The sequence below is a fragment of the Asterias rubens genome, chromosome 6 (genome assembly GCF_902459465.1).
Source record: "Asterias rubens chromosome 6, eAstRub1.3, whole genome shotgun sequence".
Taxonomy (NCBI): domain Eukaryota; kingdom Metazoa; phylum Echinodermata; class Asteroidea; order Forcipulatida; family Asteriidae; genus Asterias; species Asterias rubens.
Window position 1 is genome coordinate 9,944,188 of NC_047067.1, and position 19,600 is coordinate 9,963,787.

The 19,600-nt window shown below is 38.4% G+C and overlaps 2 protein-coding genes across 2 annotated transcripts; one reads left to right on the forward strand and one right to left on the reverse strand.

The window, feature by feature from the left end:
- Positions 1 to 339: 339 nt before the first annotated feature.
- LOC117291343 lies at positions 340 to 9,246 on the forward strand. The gene is made up of 5 exons (XM_033772987.1): positions 340 to 485; positions 4,036 to 4,170; positions 5,768 to 5,879; positions 6,572 to 6,682; positions 8,868 to 9,246. Exons 1-5 carry the CDS (start codon positions 340 to 342, stop codon positions 8,964 to 8,966), a joined length of 603 nt encoding a protein of 200 aa, XP_033628878.1. The 3' UTR covers positions 8,967 to 9,246.
- A 4,053-nt stretch (positions 9,247 to 13,299) lies between these two features.
- On the reverse strand, positions 13,300 to 19,356 carry LOC117291115 (deformed epidermal autoregulatory factor 1 homolog). The gene is made up of 8 exons (XM_033772649.1): positions 18,707 to 19,356; positions 17,692 to 17,897; positions 17,057 to 17,177; positions 16,377 to 16,531; positions 15,399 to 15,530; positions 14,641 to 14,799; positions 14,088 to 14,318; positions 13,300 to 13,625 (listed from the first exon to the last, which is right to left on the reverse strand). Exons 1-7 carry the CDS (start codon positions 19,176 to 19,178, stop codon positions 14,094 to 14,096), a joined length of 1,470 nt encoding a protein of 489 aa, XP_033628540.1. The 5' UTR covers positions 19,179 to 19,356; the 3' UTR covers positions 13,300 to 13,625; positions 14,088 to 14,093.
- Between the last annotated feature and the right edge of the window lie 244 nt (positions 19,357 to 19,600).

A 19,600-nucleotide genomic window follows, 5' to 3' on the forward strand; every position in this document is an offset into this window, starting at 1 on the left:
CGTATGGCGCCACCACTTTTTCACTAATTTTTACAAAAAGGGATATATCAATCAGGTAAATTTGATACTATATTATTTTATTTCGAATGAAAAAGTGGTGGCGCCATACGGAAACTTTTCCTTTAGTTGTATAGTTCTAGGAGTAGGAGTAGATGAGTGTGAGCTTTTTTCTACCTATGGAGTATATAATGGACATATAATATTTATAACAAATCCAGACAACAATGGTCAGAACAACTTGCTTATTCCCCGATTTATTTTTTTACTCACCTGCTACACTACAACAACGATCCGCTTCTCGATCGGCAGCAAAAATGGCGTACGTGGTGTGCAAGGTCGATGTCACGACGCGTCGGGCTCCTCGATCATTGGCATGGCGGCAGCAGCCGTAAAAAAGCCGACAACAGGCGACAACTGGCAACAACCGAAGACAAGTCATCTACGTCTGAGCATGGAGGTAGCTATTTCTACCTCCATGATCTGAGGTACTGAAAACCCAATTGCCTTAATAAGGATTGTGCTTTTAAAAAAAGAGTCTTACTTGTCCTAAATTTCTCTAATCTGGGTTAAATTGTGCCTTTTAATTCATAAAAAATATAAAAAGCATTTCTCTACAACAATTATTTCAACAAATTTAAGCTTTTTGATACGTTTGGCCGCCCATGCCAACCGCCTGGTATTGGCCAAAAATAGAGGGGGGAAAAGATGTTTTCAGTGACGCGACTTGCAACAGTAAACAACTTGTCGTCAGGTTGTCAGTTGTTGTCAGTTATTATCGTCAACTGTCGGTTTTTTTTTCAGTGCGACCGCGTGACTAAAACAACTTCGTTCCCATCCATCACACGGCAGATCGTGTGTTTTGGTTTTTTTTTTAATGTTGCAATTTTTCATCGGCTTCCAAGCTTTAGGTACGAGGGTGGCATTTGTTCCAACAGCACTCCGCACTAATGACGTAAGAATACCCGGATGTCAGACAAACTTTCCACCACACGGGTCGTCAGTACACACTCACACGCCGGTAATCGTGCAGTGCACAAAAAACTAACATGTACGCGCGCGTATTATCAGTGAAATTTTTGACACTTTGTCTGAGATCCGGGAACTTGCTTCTATTTTTAGCATTAGTTTGGAGTGCTAAATTAAAATGTGTACGAAACCCAGGTTTGAGCTTGGGCCGCCCCTGGCTTGGGCTGCTCTGTCTCCGCTATGATAAACCTACACTCCCGGCAGGACAGCGTGTAAACAATTAAAACCTAGAAATGCACAGAATTGCTATTGGTGTTTTCATATTGGTAGCCCCTTTGCTTTTGGTCCATACGCATTTGGTGCAGTTATCAAAATGTGTTGCGTTGTTCACTATTGTATGTTGATGCTCCATATTCTTGTTACACATTAAGAAGTTTCCATTAATATTAATCTTAACGACCTGACACATTTAAAATACTGCACCTGATTCTGTGTATTTAAATTATTAGAATATTGCACGATAAGTTCTCTTTGACACCAACCATGGAGGAAGGAAAAAAAAGTCCTTCCTCCATGCACCACAAACGCCCACTATTTTAATTTATTGGTGCTCCAACTTCACCTTTGTATGGGGGCCCTGAAGGGACATATCGCTAACAGGTGCGCATACAATTGCGATGTCACAAATTTATTTGCAAATGTTTGCGCATACGTATGCGGTGTCGTGAAATTATTCGCGAATAAGTACGATGTCGCGATCAGACTGGATGCTAAAAATCCACAGATATATATTAGAAATTTTATTTAAACGTATGCGACAAAGTATCAATAAAATTTTCGACAACTCAAACATATTCGCATACGTTACTCGCGAATACGAAATCCGACCATACGCAAGCGCATACGTAAGCATGCGCACATATTCCCAAATATTTTCACGACATACATGTACGTATGCCGACAAGTTTACAGTTATGCGATGTGCTTTTGGGCCACCGTACCTTTTTGATTGCATACGTTTGCGATGTCACAAATTTATTCGCAAATGTTTGCGCATACGTATGCGGTGTCAAGAAATTATTCGCGAATAAGTATGATGTCGCGATCAGACTGGATGCTAAAAATCCACAGATATATATTAGAAATTTTAATTAAACATATGCGACAAAGTATAATAAAATTTTCGACAACTCAAACATATTCGCATACGTTACTCGCGAATATCTTAACGAAATCCCACCATACGCAAGCGCATACGTAAGCATGCGCACATATTCCCAAATATTTTCACGGCATACGTATGCCGACAAGTTTACAGTTATGCGATGTCCTTTTGGGCCACCGTGCCTTTTTGATTAGGTAAAAGTCAGCTGCCTATTATTACATGGACAAGTGATAACACTATTAATATCAAGTGTCCAACTTTTACTAAGAAACACTTAAGTTTGGTACTGTTACCAACAGTATCATGCAGTTGTTTTACAACATATTTCATTGCAAAGACATTTGGCAAGGTAATGAATCTCACATAAATTCCAAAAACATTCAAAACCTTTTCTTAAGATGCACTGTGAAAAGAATAATTTGTAAAAGCTAATAAGCTAATTTAAAACAATTTTTCTATAAAAATGCTCCGTTATTGAATGACTATTGACTTATGGATTAACGGTGACGATTGCGAAGTTTCCTCACTCAAACTAAAGCTCATGTAACTAACAACCATACACGGTTAGCACGGTTAACATCCGTTGGCTCTCCGGGTTTTCACCGAACCCGTATGCCGTGAATAAGCTCCAGACCACGGCAGTGTTTTTAACGTTCACGGTGCAGGTCACACTGCGACCGGAAAATCCCCCATTGCAATAACGTGGGGAAAAGCTTCGGTGGTGATCGTCTCGCAGCGCAGCGTAGAGGATTCACTCATCACGTAAATAAAACAACCTCGTTATATTTTTACGTTGCAATTCTGATCGGCTTACAAGCTTTAGGTACGAGGTTGGAATTTTTGGTTCCGTTTTTTACGAAACCGCGGCTTTAGCTTGGGATGTCACTTGGGCTTCGGCTTGGGCTTCGTCTGCCTGTTTGAAGCCCCGTTAGAAAAGCACATGTTTTCTAAATAACTGACGGAGCCTAAGCCCAAGCCCAATATGTGGCCACGGTTTTGCAAATGCAAGCTGAAGAAGAAGAAGAAGGAGAAGAAGAAGAAGAAGAAGAAGAATATCCACCACAAGGACAATATCTCTGCCGTTGCACGGGCAGAGATAAGAAGAAGAAGAAGAATATCCACCACAAGGACAATATCTCTGCCGTTGCACGGGCAGAGATAACAAACACTGCCTTTACTTTTATTTTATATTCCTCATTTTTAACTATAATGTTTTCGGTTTTCTTAAAGTGTGCATTATTTATAAATCCACATTATTATTAGTAGTAGTATAGAAAGTTAATAGGAAAGTTAGGTTCGTACTACTAAGTACGTGTAACTATGCTTGTATTTTGTACCATGTAAGTTTTGATTTCTTCCATGTGATGTTTTCCTGTAAATTAAAGTAGTCAGGTAGAACTGCTACTAGTCTCCCTCCAAGGTTGTAACAAGGCTTCCTTAATAGACTATTCCTTAAGGTGGAAGGCGAAACCCCTTTTATCCTCAACATATCCAATGGAGTCTTTCGTCGACCATGCACTGTACCCTTCTTGAGCCCAAATGGCAAATAAAAGTCGACCAAGATAACCAACAAAAACGGCATTTGAGCCTGAGTACAGAGGGAGTTTGTTAACACAGTAGTTTTGTCCCTAGTTACTCCAGTTTTACCCTTTGTTGCTAAACCCCTCTCTGATGTGGAACTGTCTTAAAGGAAATTTATAGAGTCCCCCCCTTAAAACCTGTGCGCCCAATGAGATCTAACGTGCACAAATGAATGTCTTGTTACATTAAAAAGACCCCAAAATTATGTATTTTTCCCTGTTTGCCCCCCCCATCATCATTGAAATGTCTGCCTTTGCCACTGCTTAAGGGCACCCACCAAGATGCTATAACAAATGTAGATGCTAATTTCCAATTGTTTTTAGAGCTGATGTCAACTTGAGCAACAGTGGAACAAGATGGACCGCCTGCCATTGTGCTGCATTTCAAGGTCATGGTCGAGTAATCATGAAACTCATGGAAAGAAAACCAGAACTCTCATTGAAGGACAGCAGAGGAAGGTAAACTGTCTGTAAGAAAACGTCAACGATTACTCTGGGAAAGTAAATCACTTGCTGTTTTCAAACAAAAACTGAAGCTTTATTTCTCCAGCCGTTTCAGTAAAGTCTTTAAAGGGAAGGTACACCCTTGGTAATTACTCAAAACACATATTAACTTAAAAACTTACTTGGTAACGAGAATCGGAGAGCTGTTGATAGAATAAAACTTTGTGGGAAACGACTCCCTCTGACGTAACGTAGTTTTTGAGAAAGAGGTAATTTCTTACTAACATAATAAAAGACTTCTAGAAGTATTTTGTTCTTATCTGAAAGCACATAATTCGCCCAACAAGGGTGTTTTTTCTTTCATTATTTGTTTTCGCAACTTCAATGGCCGATTGAGCCCAAATTTTCAATGGCTTGTTATTTTATGCTTTTGATGGGATACACCAAGTGAGAACACTGGTCTTTGACAATTACCAAAGGTGTACCTTCCCTTTAAACCTATTTTACTATTATTGGACCCCCTTCCACCCTGGTCTCACTATATCTCATCATGCTACTTTTGCTAATTGTGGACGTACACATCACACTGCAATAATCCTCTACCATTAAAAACGAGTTGAATTGAGTTGAATTATTGTTACTTGTCGTACTTGTTGTAGGTGTTATTTTGTTTATTCATCTTTTGTAAAGCTGTTTTGTTTCGTTTTGTAGTCTGTTTCTTGACAAGTCTGTCTTTTTCACTTTCATTGATTATTGACTACTTTTTGATGATGATATGTGAAAATAATCATTGCTTTGAACTTGAGTTGAATACTGCTTTTGGTAACCCTTCACCAATGCTAAAGTGTACTGTCAATAAAACTACATAAATTTGTGTTTTTAATGTTCGGCACACATTTTGTTTTTAAACTGCAACATAATTTACAATTACAAACTAGAAAGCTTTGGAACTCCCTGCCTGAAACTGTGAAACTTTCAACTTCACTTTTGGCCTAATCAAGATTGAACAGAACAATCAATTGCATACAGAAGCATTTTTGGTTGAATTTATTTTCTACTTTTATGTGATGCTACATTCATTTATTGTTTGGTTTTTCTTTTTCAGAGCAGCGCAGCAGATGCCGGAGCTTTAAAAATGTCCATTTGTATATTAAAATGTTTGGACTGGTCCATCAGATCACTCACATTCTTACATTTTATGTCTAACTTTTACTATAAGCTAGTGGTTAGATTAATTTTGATGAAGAGTTACAAATAACCCCAGTCAGAAACCTTGATTTCTTTTATCATTTTCCTTTTTACAAATTTGAGACAGACATATCTACATGTATGTTCAATGAGTATATAATTCCCCTTTTCTTGTTCTTTTACATTTTTACTGGTTCTTTTCCAATTTATAATTAGTGTTGTTTAATTGTTTAATTTTACTTAGATTTTGCTGTTTTAATCTTGTAACTTTTGATGCATATTTTTATTTGACCTTTTTGGTCACAATGTGATAATATTAATAAAATATACCAATGTAAATCATTATATAATAATGCCCTTTTTGGTTATGGAAAATGACACACTCCCAACTTACGATGCAAACGTTTTCCTTGATTTGATTCAGGACATCAGTTGATTTTGCATCAGCATTAGAGACCATCTGGCCATTCTTTGCAGCGGAAGGATGTAGGCGGACACCCAAAGCAGATCTTATCAGACTTGATATTGTTCAAAAGGTGAGCTTGTAACTTTTAGACGATGTACAAGTTTACTTCCCATTCTAAATTATGCTTCCAGGCCTAATACTTGAGGGCAATGTATACCCATTGTCTTTGGAACCGTTTGATTTGTTTAATACTACATAAATGTAGATATTTTGTTTATTTTGCAAGTCACCAGAAACACAAGGCCTGAAGGCCACTTCAAGGTGTGGGCTACAATTCTTTTTTTTTCTCAGAGGCCGTTGCCAACTACTCCTAGGGCTGAAACAGGGTTTTACAGTCCATACGGATGTAGGCTTGGGTATCATCAATTCGAAGCCTTGCCGGTTGAGCAGAAAGCACTACCTCCCCAATTGTATGTAGCAAGTGTCTCGACCGGGATTCGAACCCACAACCTGCTGATTAAACACCAGAGCTTGAATCCGGTGCTCTTAAGTGCTCGGCCATGACATGCCACGATATACAATGCATATGATCAAACATGTGAACATTTCATTTAAAAGGGTGGTCATGGTTTTGAGGTACCTTCAAAAACCTGGAACAAATAAGTCCATGCAGGAAGAATAATTATGTCCTTCTGATCGCAAAGTTTTTATAAAATTCAAAATTCAATTTGTTGGACAGAGTGCGACATTTGTAAGCAAGCTGGCAGCTAAAAACTCATTAAATATTTTGTAAATTTTTGAGTATTTTTTTCCTCATTCTAGGTGAAAGACTATGACCCAAGCATTCCCCAGGATTTAGCTCATTTTTCCAGGCCAGGATCAGCGTATGCAATGAGGTCTCAATCTCTACGAGGAGAGAGCAATCAAAACAAGGTATTGAAACCAATCAAAGACTGGGGTCAGACAAAAAGTGTGGTCTTGATGGGAGCAATTGAAAACTTGGATAGGAAATCCATTTGAATTTCTTCAGTGGCACTGATGAAATGTCTTCAGTAGTCTGTTCTCTATCATTTGGAACCATAAATCACACAAAGTTTTTTGACCTGAAACCTGAAAAATTTGACCATGCCGGCATGGGAGATTTTTTTCATTTTGGACCAAAAATCCAAATCCGTCCCACATCATTTCAAACCATAAAATCACCGACATTATTTTGGCAAACAAATCTGAAATTTGACCATGCCACTAATGGCAACATTCTAAATTTTGGACCAAGATCCCAAACTAAATTTTTTTTTAAATAAATCTCAAATTTTGCTTATTTTTCGAGTCCTTACTGATAAAAATGTCTTCATTCGTCCGGCCCACATCATTTTTAACCATTAAATCACAAAACTTTCTTTGACCCAAAATGTAAAATTTTGACCATGCGGGCATGGTGGATAATTTAGATTTTGGACCCGAAACCCAAACTCTCCAAATTCTCAATGAATCTCCAACTTTTTTCTTATTTACCCAGTCAGCAATGATGAAATGTCTTCAACAGCTCGTCCCACATCATTTCAAACCATAAAATTACTGAAAATATTTTGACTCCAAATAAGAAACTATTATCATGCCGATATGGGAGAATTATTTTATTTTGGACCAGAAACCCACACTGTCAAAATTCTCAACTAATCTAAAACGTGTGCTTATTAATATACCATTCTGCACTGAAAACAATTCTTCAGTAGTCCGTCCCACATCATTATATTTTGACCCAAATCTAAACTTTGACCATGCTGAAATTTTAACCAATTTCACTACCATGTTCAGCAATTGTTTAAGGATAACTGGAGTCAACTGCAATATCATCCAAAATCTCCCAACAAAATGTCATGCAATGTACATTAGTTTCAAATTATCGTTGTACTCTTTTGGACCAGCAGGGCCCAATTTCATGGCTCTGCTTACCGCCGAATTCTGCGCTTACGATCACGATTCCCCGCTTACGTGCAACCGCCGAATTTCTGCGCTAGCCTTGTAAGCCTAGAATGCCTAGTAACGGGGAGTACGCACGCGCAGAAGCCAAAATTCGCCGCTAACCCGTGAAATACGCTTGCCGTAAGCACAGAATTCCCTGCTTCCTTAAGCGCCGATTCTGTGCTTACGGTAAGCAGAGCCATGAAATTGGGCCCTGGAGAGGAGAGCCTCTAGACAGGAACTGGGACGGTTTCTTTTAATATGCAATCCTTCTGGCTCAACCTGTTTCTTTTTTCTTTCCTCTGTATTTAAATTGCCCGTTGCTGTTTCTGTTATGGTTTTTACCTTATAAATGTGCATAAGTGTGGAGGCTGAGCGGTTACAAAATGAGAGCACCAAACTCTTGGTATTTCTGATCAGCAGAGTGTGGGTTTGAATCCCCAGTCGTGACACTTGTGTCCTTAAGCAAGACACTTAACCATTGCTTCGTCCTTCAGATAGGACGTAAAGCCTTGGTCCCATGTGTTGCATAACGCATAACCTAGTGTGCTTATCGAAAAGAGAAAGGGTTTGCCCCGGTGTTCCTGGCTGTGGCTGCTAAATGCACCGTAGCACCTTATAAACCCTTATAAGGTGCTACAAAATTGGGTCTCAGAATTCATCACTTCAATAACCTATCTTTCTGAAAGTTTGTACATACATGTACTCAGCGCCTTGAGTACCTTGTTTGGTAGATACATGCGCTATATAAGACTTTAATATTATTAATAATATTATTATGGTGCTTTAATTCTATCTACCCAAAAATTGAAATACATGCAATATAAACATTGGTTAAATGGTATATGGCTATAATTTTCCTGCTTTTTTCTTTCCCCTCTTTTTTTTCTGTAAATGGATACGTATTTGTTTGTACATGTACTTGTTCATGCCTCTAAAGAAGGTCCAGTTTGGTTCGAAAGCTAAGGCCATCTACCCTACTCATTATATTAACATGTATCATGCAAGTTTATTCCTAATGTATAAGACAATTAACTTGGATCAAGCTTATTTCAGGGTTATGCATCTCAGATGGGTGACAAGGTTTATTTATAAAGCATTAGACAATACTTGCATCACGCTTTGACCATCTTTCTTATACTGTCCTTTATAGAGTTATGCATCTCAGATGGGTGACGTACTGGCTGAGGAAGATGAGGGGATTCAGAATGCCAGAAATCAAGATCCTTCTTTCAATATCTGGAGGAGTTGATAAAGGAATGTAACTTTTGTGCATCGGACACAAGTTCTGATGGCTGGATCGTATGGGTTCTAATCCCGGTCATGACACTCTTGTGTTCTTGGAAAAGACATTTAACTACATTGGGAGACTTTTACACAGTCCTTTGTCACAGTATTGTACGTGCTCAGACCTACGTGCGCAAAATGGAGCAAACGCTTGCTTGCTCAGAGCCGCAAGAAAGGGCCGACATGTCTGCTGCCGCCAGCGTCTCAAAGGACTCCTATTGACCCCTTGCATGCGGGTCACACGCGGCGACTGATACCACGCTCACCATGTTGGCGGGCAGTTAGGTTTAAGTGTATTAACGCCGCGTCGCCTAAAATGCACACTTCACTGCATAACGCACGGCATAGAGTTATATATGAAAACGCACAGTGAAATTGCCCACCAGTATGGCGCATTCAAGATTTTTCTGATGATGACGTCAGGTGAAATGGGTCAATTGATTGTCATCATTATCCAGGAGTAAAATGGTACCTTTGAAGATAGAGATTGTTGTTGATGTGAATGATTTTTCTATCTGTGTGCCGACTTGTGTTCCTGTTGCTGCATATTTCAAAGGAGTTGACAATGTTTATAGAACTGTTAAGGCACAATGAACTTGGGTAGAAACAGTGTAGGCGCTTCGGTGGTTTAAAAGTGTCTGAATATAAGCCGCTAGCTACCGGGCAGTTTTGGTAGGCTAGTTTGTAAAACACTGCTCTAGAATTGCAAAGATCATGGGTTCGAATCCCACCCGAGTAATATTCCTGTGATATTTTTTTTCAAAGGACTCGGGAAAGTATCTGTGTATGGGTAAAAAAAACAAAATTAGTATTCTGTTATTGTAATTATTACAATGCTCAGGATGTATCAGGATAATTCCTGATTTCAGGATTGTTCATTGATTTCTTTGTGCCTTCAGGCTTTTGTGAAATAGGATTACATGTATGAATGACGAGAGACTCTGCCTTGATTATGACCAAACCTTAAGATATCTATTTTTTGAAATAATGTAGAGTTTGTAAACCTCTTAATTAACATGCTGTAAATTCTAGGTGCTTAACCTCCACCTGAGACGTCATGCTTTTGCTCCATCGCTCCATTATTTTGCACAAAAAATGTGTAATTGGTACGCAGGGAGCCATTTCATCCAGCACTTTTGCATTACATATCAAAATATTTTGACAGGACAGACCTGAACGCTAATATTGAGTATAGCAAATGATGATTTTTGAGTAGCAAACTGAAACATTTTTTGTGGCATTTTGCTCTGCCATGCAAGGGAAATCGTTCATAGGTACATATTAAACAAATACACCATTCATATGAAGTAATGGAGCGCTGCAACAATAGCAAGAGGTCATAGGTTAAGTCGCATAATTCCCCTCGGTTTTATGCGGCACGAATAACGCATGCCTCAAGCATTATCCTTCATCTTCACACTAAGAGTCTTTTATATACAAAACTAAGGAATTGTTTATCAATTACCACGACAACAAATTTTAAGCGGCAATAGACACAAAAGTGTGCTTAATGCTCGACAAAGCACAATTTATGTAAAATTATTTATTCATTCATCATTTCTCAAAATAAAACATTTTTTCAGATGGAAATATTTTTCTCAGAAAAATTTCTGCGGGGCCCCAACTGTATTGTGCTAAACTTTGGTATTGACATGGAGCATCATTGCTCATTATTGGGTCTAGTACATTTCATTCATGGCCCAATTTCATAAAGCTGAGAATATTTCTTTGCTGAGCAACAATTGTGCAGGGGCACCAGGTGCAACAATGTAAATTTTATGGAATTTTGTCTGTTGACCAGTTCCTGTTAAGCAAGATTGTTATGTGCTGAGCATTGTTCTATGCTTACAGGCATAAAGGTATGTAATTGAGCATAGGTTGTAAAACCAACCTGTGAAACCAATTTACTACAGCGAGTGAGTGTTTTAGTCTTCATTTCAAGAAAAGTGGACAAATAAAACCCAACTGCCATTCCATCCTGTTCAAACTTAAGGAGGGGGGAGGCTGGTCATTAAATGTTTCTTTTCTTAACTTTGACAGTATTTCAGATTCTCCGTAATTTGGTCATGGTATGAACATTATAATTCAGATGGAACTTAACTTATTTAGAAAGAAGTAAATCAAATGAATCTTTTCACTGTAAAAAATGTATAAATTCTGTACTTGTGCAAAGAGCATTTAACTATTGATGCATCACATTTGTGGGTTACAGATTTAACTTCATACATCAGACAAAAATAAAAAAAGGACTTTGAGGATCTTTAGAAATGTCACCTTATTTTGAAAACTTTTTTTGTGATAAATACCAAACCTGCACTGTGCCTTTTATAAATACCAAGCTATAACAGACATCAAAATGTATTGAATAAAAACCAGTGTCGATGGTAAATTTTGTATTTACAGATTGTTAAAAATGAAGATTGATTATGTTTTGTTAAATGCTTAAGCCTCCTATGTTGTTAAAGACAAACATTTATGAACACGACACATTCCAGAAAGTATGTATCATTCAGGTTAAAACACAAGAGTAAAATCTGGCCTTGGACATTGCAAAGTATGGTTTATTGAGCTGTATTGCTGAAAGTAAAAACAAACAAGATATGACCAGGGAATCAGGCCTTAAACTGTGCTCTTAAAGGAGCGCAGCTGATTTCCTCTGGTACGGGGCACTTTTGTGAGGAAAGATTAAATTTGTAAACAATGTCATTTTATGCAATTTTAAAAGGTGTGCACAATATTTGTAAGACTGAAAATATTTGTAAGACTGAAAATAGAAACACTTACAGATTAGCACACAACATACATGCACATTCCCCTTGAAATCCTTTTGCTTCAAATCCTACAGGTTTTGAGAAATTAGTCAAACTAGTTTTGATCTCATCAGTCCCAAAACCTGATGTTTGAAAAAAGTAAAGTCATAATTTAGTTTTTCACTGTGACTTTGATATAACCAAAATACAAATCATTGACATTTGGCAATTAACATTGTTGTAAAGGTTTAACAAGGCCACTTTCAATCTGCAAAGGCCACTTTAATGGGGAAATATTAAAGTCTATAGACGATGTGACCTCTGACGTCACACGAAAACCATAACATGATTCGCGTGCATACTGCCGGGCAAAACCTTTGTGTTTTGGCAGCCAGCTAGAAAGTGTATGCAATCTTACCATGACTACGTGTCTTTTTGCCCGGCGAAACATGACGTTTACAGTGTTTTTTCAATAGAGGGCGGCTTGAATGTAAACACAGGTCACATCTATAGATAAAGTTTGAAGGGGCATCGAGGCCAAGACCAGGGGCAACAGAGGTCATGGATTCCGTGCCTCCATGTAATTCAATGCCTGTCATGGTGATACAATCTCTATCCGATTTCCTTGTACAATGCGATAATAAATAGTTTAATTTCAAATTAAACAAAATAAAGCTCATACTAAATCTGGAAACACCCCAGACGATTTCATAATGCTGATGGTGTACTTAAATAATATTCCATAATTTACAGTAAAATAATGTTCCCTTTTGTACATGACATGCAAACATTTTATTCTGCGTTTAGTTATCAAAAACACCTAAAGTTTTAACATTTAAATGTTACTATTTAAAAAAGAAAGAAATGTAAAGTAATGATCTAAAAGTATCCACACAAACACCTTCCAACTGAATATTTACCTTGCAAAACCGGAAAAAGAACTAATCAAGATTGTACAGTCTATTTCTTATTTTTTTGTGAGTGGCAGTTAACGTTAAAGACACTGGATACTATTGGTAACTACACAAAAATAATTACATGGTAACAAGCAATGGATAGCTGTTGATAGTATAAAACATTGCGAGAAACGGTTCCCTCTGAAGTATCGTATCTTTGAGAAAGAGGCAATTTCTCATTCATAAAAAGACTTCAGGCCAAAACCCTTTTAAGACAACACACATTGGTGCCACAAGGATTATTTCTCTTGCAACTTGGACGTCCAAATGAGTCAAACTTTTTACAGATTTGTTATTTTATGCATATGTTAGGATATACCAAGTGAGAAGATTGGCCAATTGATTAAGAACCAATCAAGTGATGTGCTACAAAGACGTATTAAAGGCAGTGGACACTATTGGTAAATGTCAAAGACAAGCATTCACAGTTGGTGTATCTCAAATTTGTGGAAAATTACTTCTTTCTCGAAAACTGTGGCACTTCAGAGGGAGTCGTTTCTCACAATGTTTTATACTATCAACCTCCCCCCATTACTCGTCACCAAGTGAGGTTTTATGCTAATAATTATTTTGAGTAATTACCAATAGTGTCCACTGCCTTTAAGCACACTAGTGTCATGACCAGGACCTAAAGCCCATAATCTGCTGAACAGAAACACCAGAGATTGCCAAGAAGGAAATGCCTGGTGCTCTTACCTTTAACATTGCTCAGAAACAGTAATGTGGTTAACTAAAGTCCACTGCACTGTAGAGTGCTATTGCCCTGTGTTCTGGAGCTATGTGGATATTCCGGTACAAACCTAGACGTGAAAGCTTGACGTAATGCCACACCAACTCATACAATTGCAGTCACGATAAGTTAGAATATGTACATAAAATGTAAAACATATTTCATCCAAAAATATTCCAGCCATGAATCTGAAAATAAAACAGACAAAGAAAGGTGTGAAAAATATGAAAAGTACAATATAATTGTTCTTTTGCGTCTTTTGTTTGTCCTCCTTCTATGGTTAGCTTGCCAGTTAGTTTAGATTCTTTACATAGGTATTGGTTAGAGGCATCTGTCTCCTGAAAATATCAAGACTTTACCGATGCCAGCAGGGATAGACCTATATGCAAGTTTTAGTTCTCTGTTGGCAAGAAAGAAATACCGATCCCCATGCTGTGGTTTAGGCACTGGCCTGGAGACCAGTATTTTTCTTTATCTTTTTTTCCTTCCATTTTAGGCACTTCAACCCGTGTTTTAATCTTTTGCAAATTTTTTTGTAAGGGGCGCAAAGTATTTTGCTCAGAGTGCTGGGCGAATTTTTTTAGTTGTGGGCTGTGGCTAAACCACCGCTCACTAGGTACCAAAGCTACAAAACTGTGTCTCACACCAACCTTCAATCACTGTTCGTCTGAATCTTTGTCCTTCTCAATCGCCGTACTTTCTTCACCATCTCCATCTTCCTCGTTGTCATCTTGGCATATACGGGTGGCAGAGAGAACTCCTTGCCCACAGCTGTGCTGATGTGTAACCCAATCCTTCCTCTGACAGAAACTACTACAGTAGGACACAGACTGACATCCCATACACTCACACAGAGCTTCACGGCCACAGTTCACACATGCCTGGGGAAGAAGTCAAAACAGTGTAGAACTTTCACTCTTCAATTCGTTACCTTTCAACTTTTTGTAGTAAATTGTAGTAAATTGTTGTCTTCCACTCAAGAAATAGGTCAATAAAATTGTCTTTTAATGCACACACAACTAAACAGACAAAACAGACACAACAAACACAAGCTTTGAAAACCAATAACTGTTTCGGTTATTTGCCAGTGATTAAGTATTGGCGTAGTCAACCGAAACAGTTATTGGTTATGACTGCCACACCGCACCCATGTGTGTCTAACAAGACAGTGCCCATTCATGTTTCAATGTACGCTAACAATACCTTTATAAGATGTGTTGTCTTTGCATTGGCTACGGCTTCCATCTTATCTGCTCTAGCCTGAGCCAGAGCCTGGGCTACAGCACTATCCTTTTCTGCTCTCGCCTCTAACAACGCTCTAGAAAACTGCATTTGTGCTTCCAAGCGAATCTGTGATAAAGCCTAGAGATAGGAAGTAGTCGAAACTCATTAAGAGAAGGCATTAACAATGTTCAAAGATGTCTTGGAAATCACGTCGATCTTTATCCATGGTTACTCCTCAAAACTTGATGCCTGAAGCTACTGTTTTAACTTTTGGCCACAAGCCTCTGTCTGCAGAACTGCAGATCATTATTGTAAAGGAGTGTGGCAGTGAAATAGTGCAATTTTATATAAAATTCTGGCTTTTCCATTTCATTCAGCTTCACCTCTTGAAATGGAATACTCCACATTTCACCTTGTGATTAAATTCTGCAACAACGCACTTGCATGTGTGCAATTTTTTTTCAAGAAAACAATGAAAAATATCCATGCTAGTACAAGTACTGTATATCTGGGTGTAATCTCATAGAACTGCTCAGCAGAATAATTTTGCTGAATTTTTTTCTGCTGAGCAAATATTTAACTGGAAACCAGTCATACTGTCATAGGCTGTACACTTGGAATGGCATTTTGGCTGGCTACCTCCTTCTGGTGAGCGCCGTAATTGTTTTGTGCTTTTAAAGTATCTTGTTGAAACAGGGCCCTTCTGTAACAGTCAGCAAGAAGGTCTGAAGCCTTACCTCTTTTTTCTCAGCATCAAACATGATCTTGCTGTTCAAGATGGCTGCATCTCTACTGGCTGCTGATTGGGCCTTGGCCTGCTCGATCATTGTCTTCAATTGTTGTACACTCTGTGCAAGCTGATTGGCCATCTGCAATATAGAAACAATTGAAAGTTTAAGAACCTATCTCAACTCCTTAGGAAGATGCAGCACCAGCAGCCCGAATGGGCACACAGGTTGCTAATTGAAGGAATACGTTGCCTTGGATCGGTCGAGTTGGTCTCTGAAAAGCGTTTGTAACCGTTTGTTATAAAATGCATATGAGTAGAGAGATATTTTAAAAGTAGAATATAATAATCTACACAAGTATCACTCGAAATTACGTGGTTTTCCTTTTACCTCGTCGACTAACACGGTTTTTGACTCCCATAAATGGCCGACCGTGTTAGTTTGCAAAGTAAAAGGAAAACCATGCAATTTAGAGGCACATATGTGTGGATCATTGTATTCTACTTTTAAAATATCTTTCTAACCATCTGCATTTTATAACAAACGGTTTCAAACACCTTTCAAAGACCAACTCGACCGATCCAAGGCAACGTGTTCCTTTAATCGTATCAACAATCCCTACTGTCACTGACAGGTACCCAGTTTCTACTTGGTGATAAGACGCAATTGTCAAGTGTCAACACCGGGATTCGAACTACGCAAGGCCACCAGAACAAGAGTTCGGACCCAATTTCATGACTCTGCTTACAGTACGCAGATTTACTTACGCCAAGCATATTTCACATGTCAGCAGGGAATTTTGGCTTAAGCGCATGCGTACTCCACATAATTATTCTTTCTGTGTCTACAAGGCTGTGCAGAAATTCACAGTTTGCACGACAGGCAGAGAATGTTAATTGTAAGCGCAGAATTAGGTGGTAAGCAGAGCCATGAAATTGGATAATATTGAATAATTCAATGCACCATGTATGATATTGACCAACTCACCTCTTCTAGATGCCACCAGTGTTGCTGATCAAGGTCACTAGTACCAGTTATTTTGGGTGTGCTTGGAGGCATGGGGCTCAGCACTAGGTTAGCACTAGCAACCTCCAATTGACTAGCAGTGCTGTCTAAACTCATTGAACGAGTCTCTTCAGGGTCTGTGTAGAATCAAGAACAATGCAAACGTCAATTAGCAATAAATAATAACAAGTTCTTTTGGCACATTTACAATTCCGTAGCAATGCGCTTTACATTAGTGCCCTGTTCATTTGGCTAATAACATTCCTGTAATATTTCTCAGCTCCCTGCGGAGTATACAGCCCCGGGCTCTGACATGGGGCTCCAAAGGCTTTTTCATACACAATATCAACTGCTACCCTAGCAGGTAGATTCAAACCCTACATGCATCCATAGATAAAGTCTGGTTTTACTTTGTATTATTTCAATGGTCTTCGTTTACATGTCTTTAGTTATTCTGTGAAAATAGAGTTAGCTGTTGCAGACTGCTTACCAACCAAAACAACCTTGTGGTCAGTGTTGTAGCAATGGTCGGCGGTGCTGGGTGAACCTGCCCAGAACTCACAGTTTTGCCCAGCACTCTGAGCAAAGTATATTGTACCGCCCAACACAGACTTCCCCAAGAGTTATACTGATACAATTGATGGACTAAGTTCCCTCATTACCATCTTTGAGTTTCATCTTCTTCTTCAATGTGGGCGTTGGTGGCAGGCTATCACTCTCATTGCGTCTGCGTCTTTTATATGGCACAAAGAGTCGCACTGGGCCAGAAGATTGGGATGTCTCCTAAAAAATAACAATCGGATGATTGTTATCAACATTAATTATCATCTCAGAAAGTTCTATGGAAATAAAACTCTAGATTACAGGAAAAGTTTGCAAGATAGTGCCGTGTAAAATGTCTTAAACATAATATGCTTTCTGGTGCACTGTAGGGCATTTCAGAACCATTTTACACATAACTTCATTCATTTAAAAATTATGAGTTTAAATTATTTGCTGTTTAATTCATTTAATTCATTCTGTGGGAATAAAGGGGTGGGGGTATGCATTGCAAACACCCATAAATCCACTACTGCTTGTCATGTCTGAAATGTTAAATGGAAATCTGTTTTAGAAGGGACTACAAAAGATATATTTCAGGCATGCTATACTCGCCCCTTGGAAAAAAAAGTAGGAAAATTGTGTAGAGTAGTAAGGTTTTTTATAAATTTTTTATCAGGCTGCTTTTAAATAACAATTTAATCATGAGAGCAAAGAAATTCAGAAATCAGTAGAAAGGAATTTGATGGCTTTATACCACTGACTCGTCATCACAACAGGCTCCACATGTACAAGACGCAGCATGAGGGGTTAATATGCCCTCCTCTATCAAACAATTTAAGGTCCTGCCTCCATAGCGAATGCTCCTCTTCCAATCTTTGCTGCTTCCTCTACCACAGTAATTTTCAAACTCCGATGGCGTGTACCAATTCTCTTGGAATCTGATGCAGCGTCCCTTACCCCCTAGAAAAGGAAAAGCAGGTTTTTATATTAATTTTAAATTCAGCTTTCACAAATTGGACCTGGGGTGTTGAGCAATCTAGGTGAGATTCATCTTTGGAAGGGCCCAAGAAAATTTACTTTTACTAATGTTTCAGTTTGCACTATAGTGTATACACCAGGCTGTGTGTTTCTACTTTGTTTTTGTAGATTTTTCGTAGTTTTTGGGAACTAGGTCTTGCTTTTAATTCTATGTAGTTGGAGAAGACTTCGGGAGACTAATATACGTTACTAGACTTATGCTTCGTCGTGCAATCAAGTATGCATTGTAACGTAGGCCTATTTTACCAAAACCAATTTGGCAATCATGTATTGAAATCAGTAGGAAATCTTTCCAAATCCTGCGACATATTTTTCAATCAATTCACGAAAAAGAAATCTCATTTTATTTGAATAAATTAGATGCTAATTCTATTTCATAACAAATGAACAAAATGGTGGCAGGGTATTGAAACTTGTCCTCTTTTATTCTTCAAAGACAAAGCACAAAGAATAACTTCAATAACCCTGCCATCATAACTCTCAAAAGTACAACAAAATCCTTTATTTATTTAAGTGTATGCAAATGGTAGGCTCCCCCCTAAGTCTTCAATCAATTGAATCAGTCAGTCAACTTCAAGTTCAACTTTCAATTCAATCAAGTCAAGTCAACTCAAGTCTAACTTGAGTTGACTAGTTATTAAATAATGAACTTATGAAATAATTTTATAGCCGAGTGCATTATAATACAACTTTTATTAATAGGAGTGTTATTATAATGCAGTCTTAATTACCAGATCCAAGCTTTGATTTGTGTAGCTCGGCACTGATATTTCGACATCGCACCGGCAGAACTCCATTGGGCGCATTAACCAACTCATCCCAGCTGTAATGTTGACGTTTATCCCCGGACGGAGTCCCTGGAGTGCACGGTGTAGCCGGAGTTTTCAGTCCGTCCACATTATCTACAAGATGTGCATGAGAATCCTGCACAATGGCAACCAGTCTAGTTGCCCTGCCTCCCTGTACAGTTGTTATAATTCCAACTGGGTGTGGATGAAAAACTTCGTCTGCAGATACTGAAGAATTGCTGATTCCTTCGTGTCCATCAGCACTGTTTTCATTCGAGTGGTCTGCGGTGGAATTATAGTTTGTATCGTCGGCACCATTCGGCAACCCCTCGGCAACGTTGTGCATATCGATGTTGCCTGCTTCGGCAATACCGACGGATACTTCAGTTACTTCGCAACCTTCCGTGTTATCCATGGTTTACGAATAATCCCATAAAATTAGTCTTGTGACTCTGCAGGACAGTATTTAGGTATACGTTCAACTAAAACTAATTAGAATTCTTTCTCAGTACCTGCAATAATTTGTATATTGTGCTTTTTCTGATCGGTGAATTTCGACCAGTGTTCGTCAAAATGGCCGAGCTGTTTCGCGGATTGTCGATTCCGCGAGTTCAATGCGGATACGTACCTGCACAACAACGTCACGTCCTCATACAGATTTACTGTTATCCAGACCCACCAGTTCAAAACTTATGGAAGAGAGGGTCCGCAACAAGACCTAATTTGGATATTCCATTACACATTAGGGGAAGATTTTAATAAATTGCATATTAATAAAATAAAAATACAAATCCTTTCAGTATTATATATTATCAAATGGTGTAAATATTAAAAACA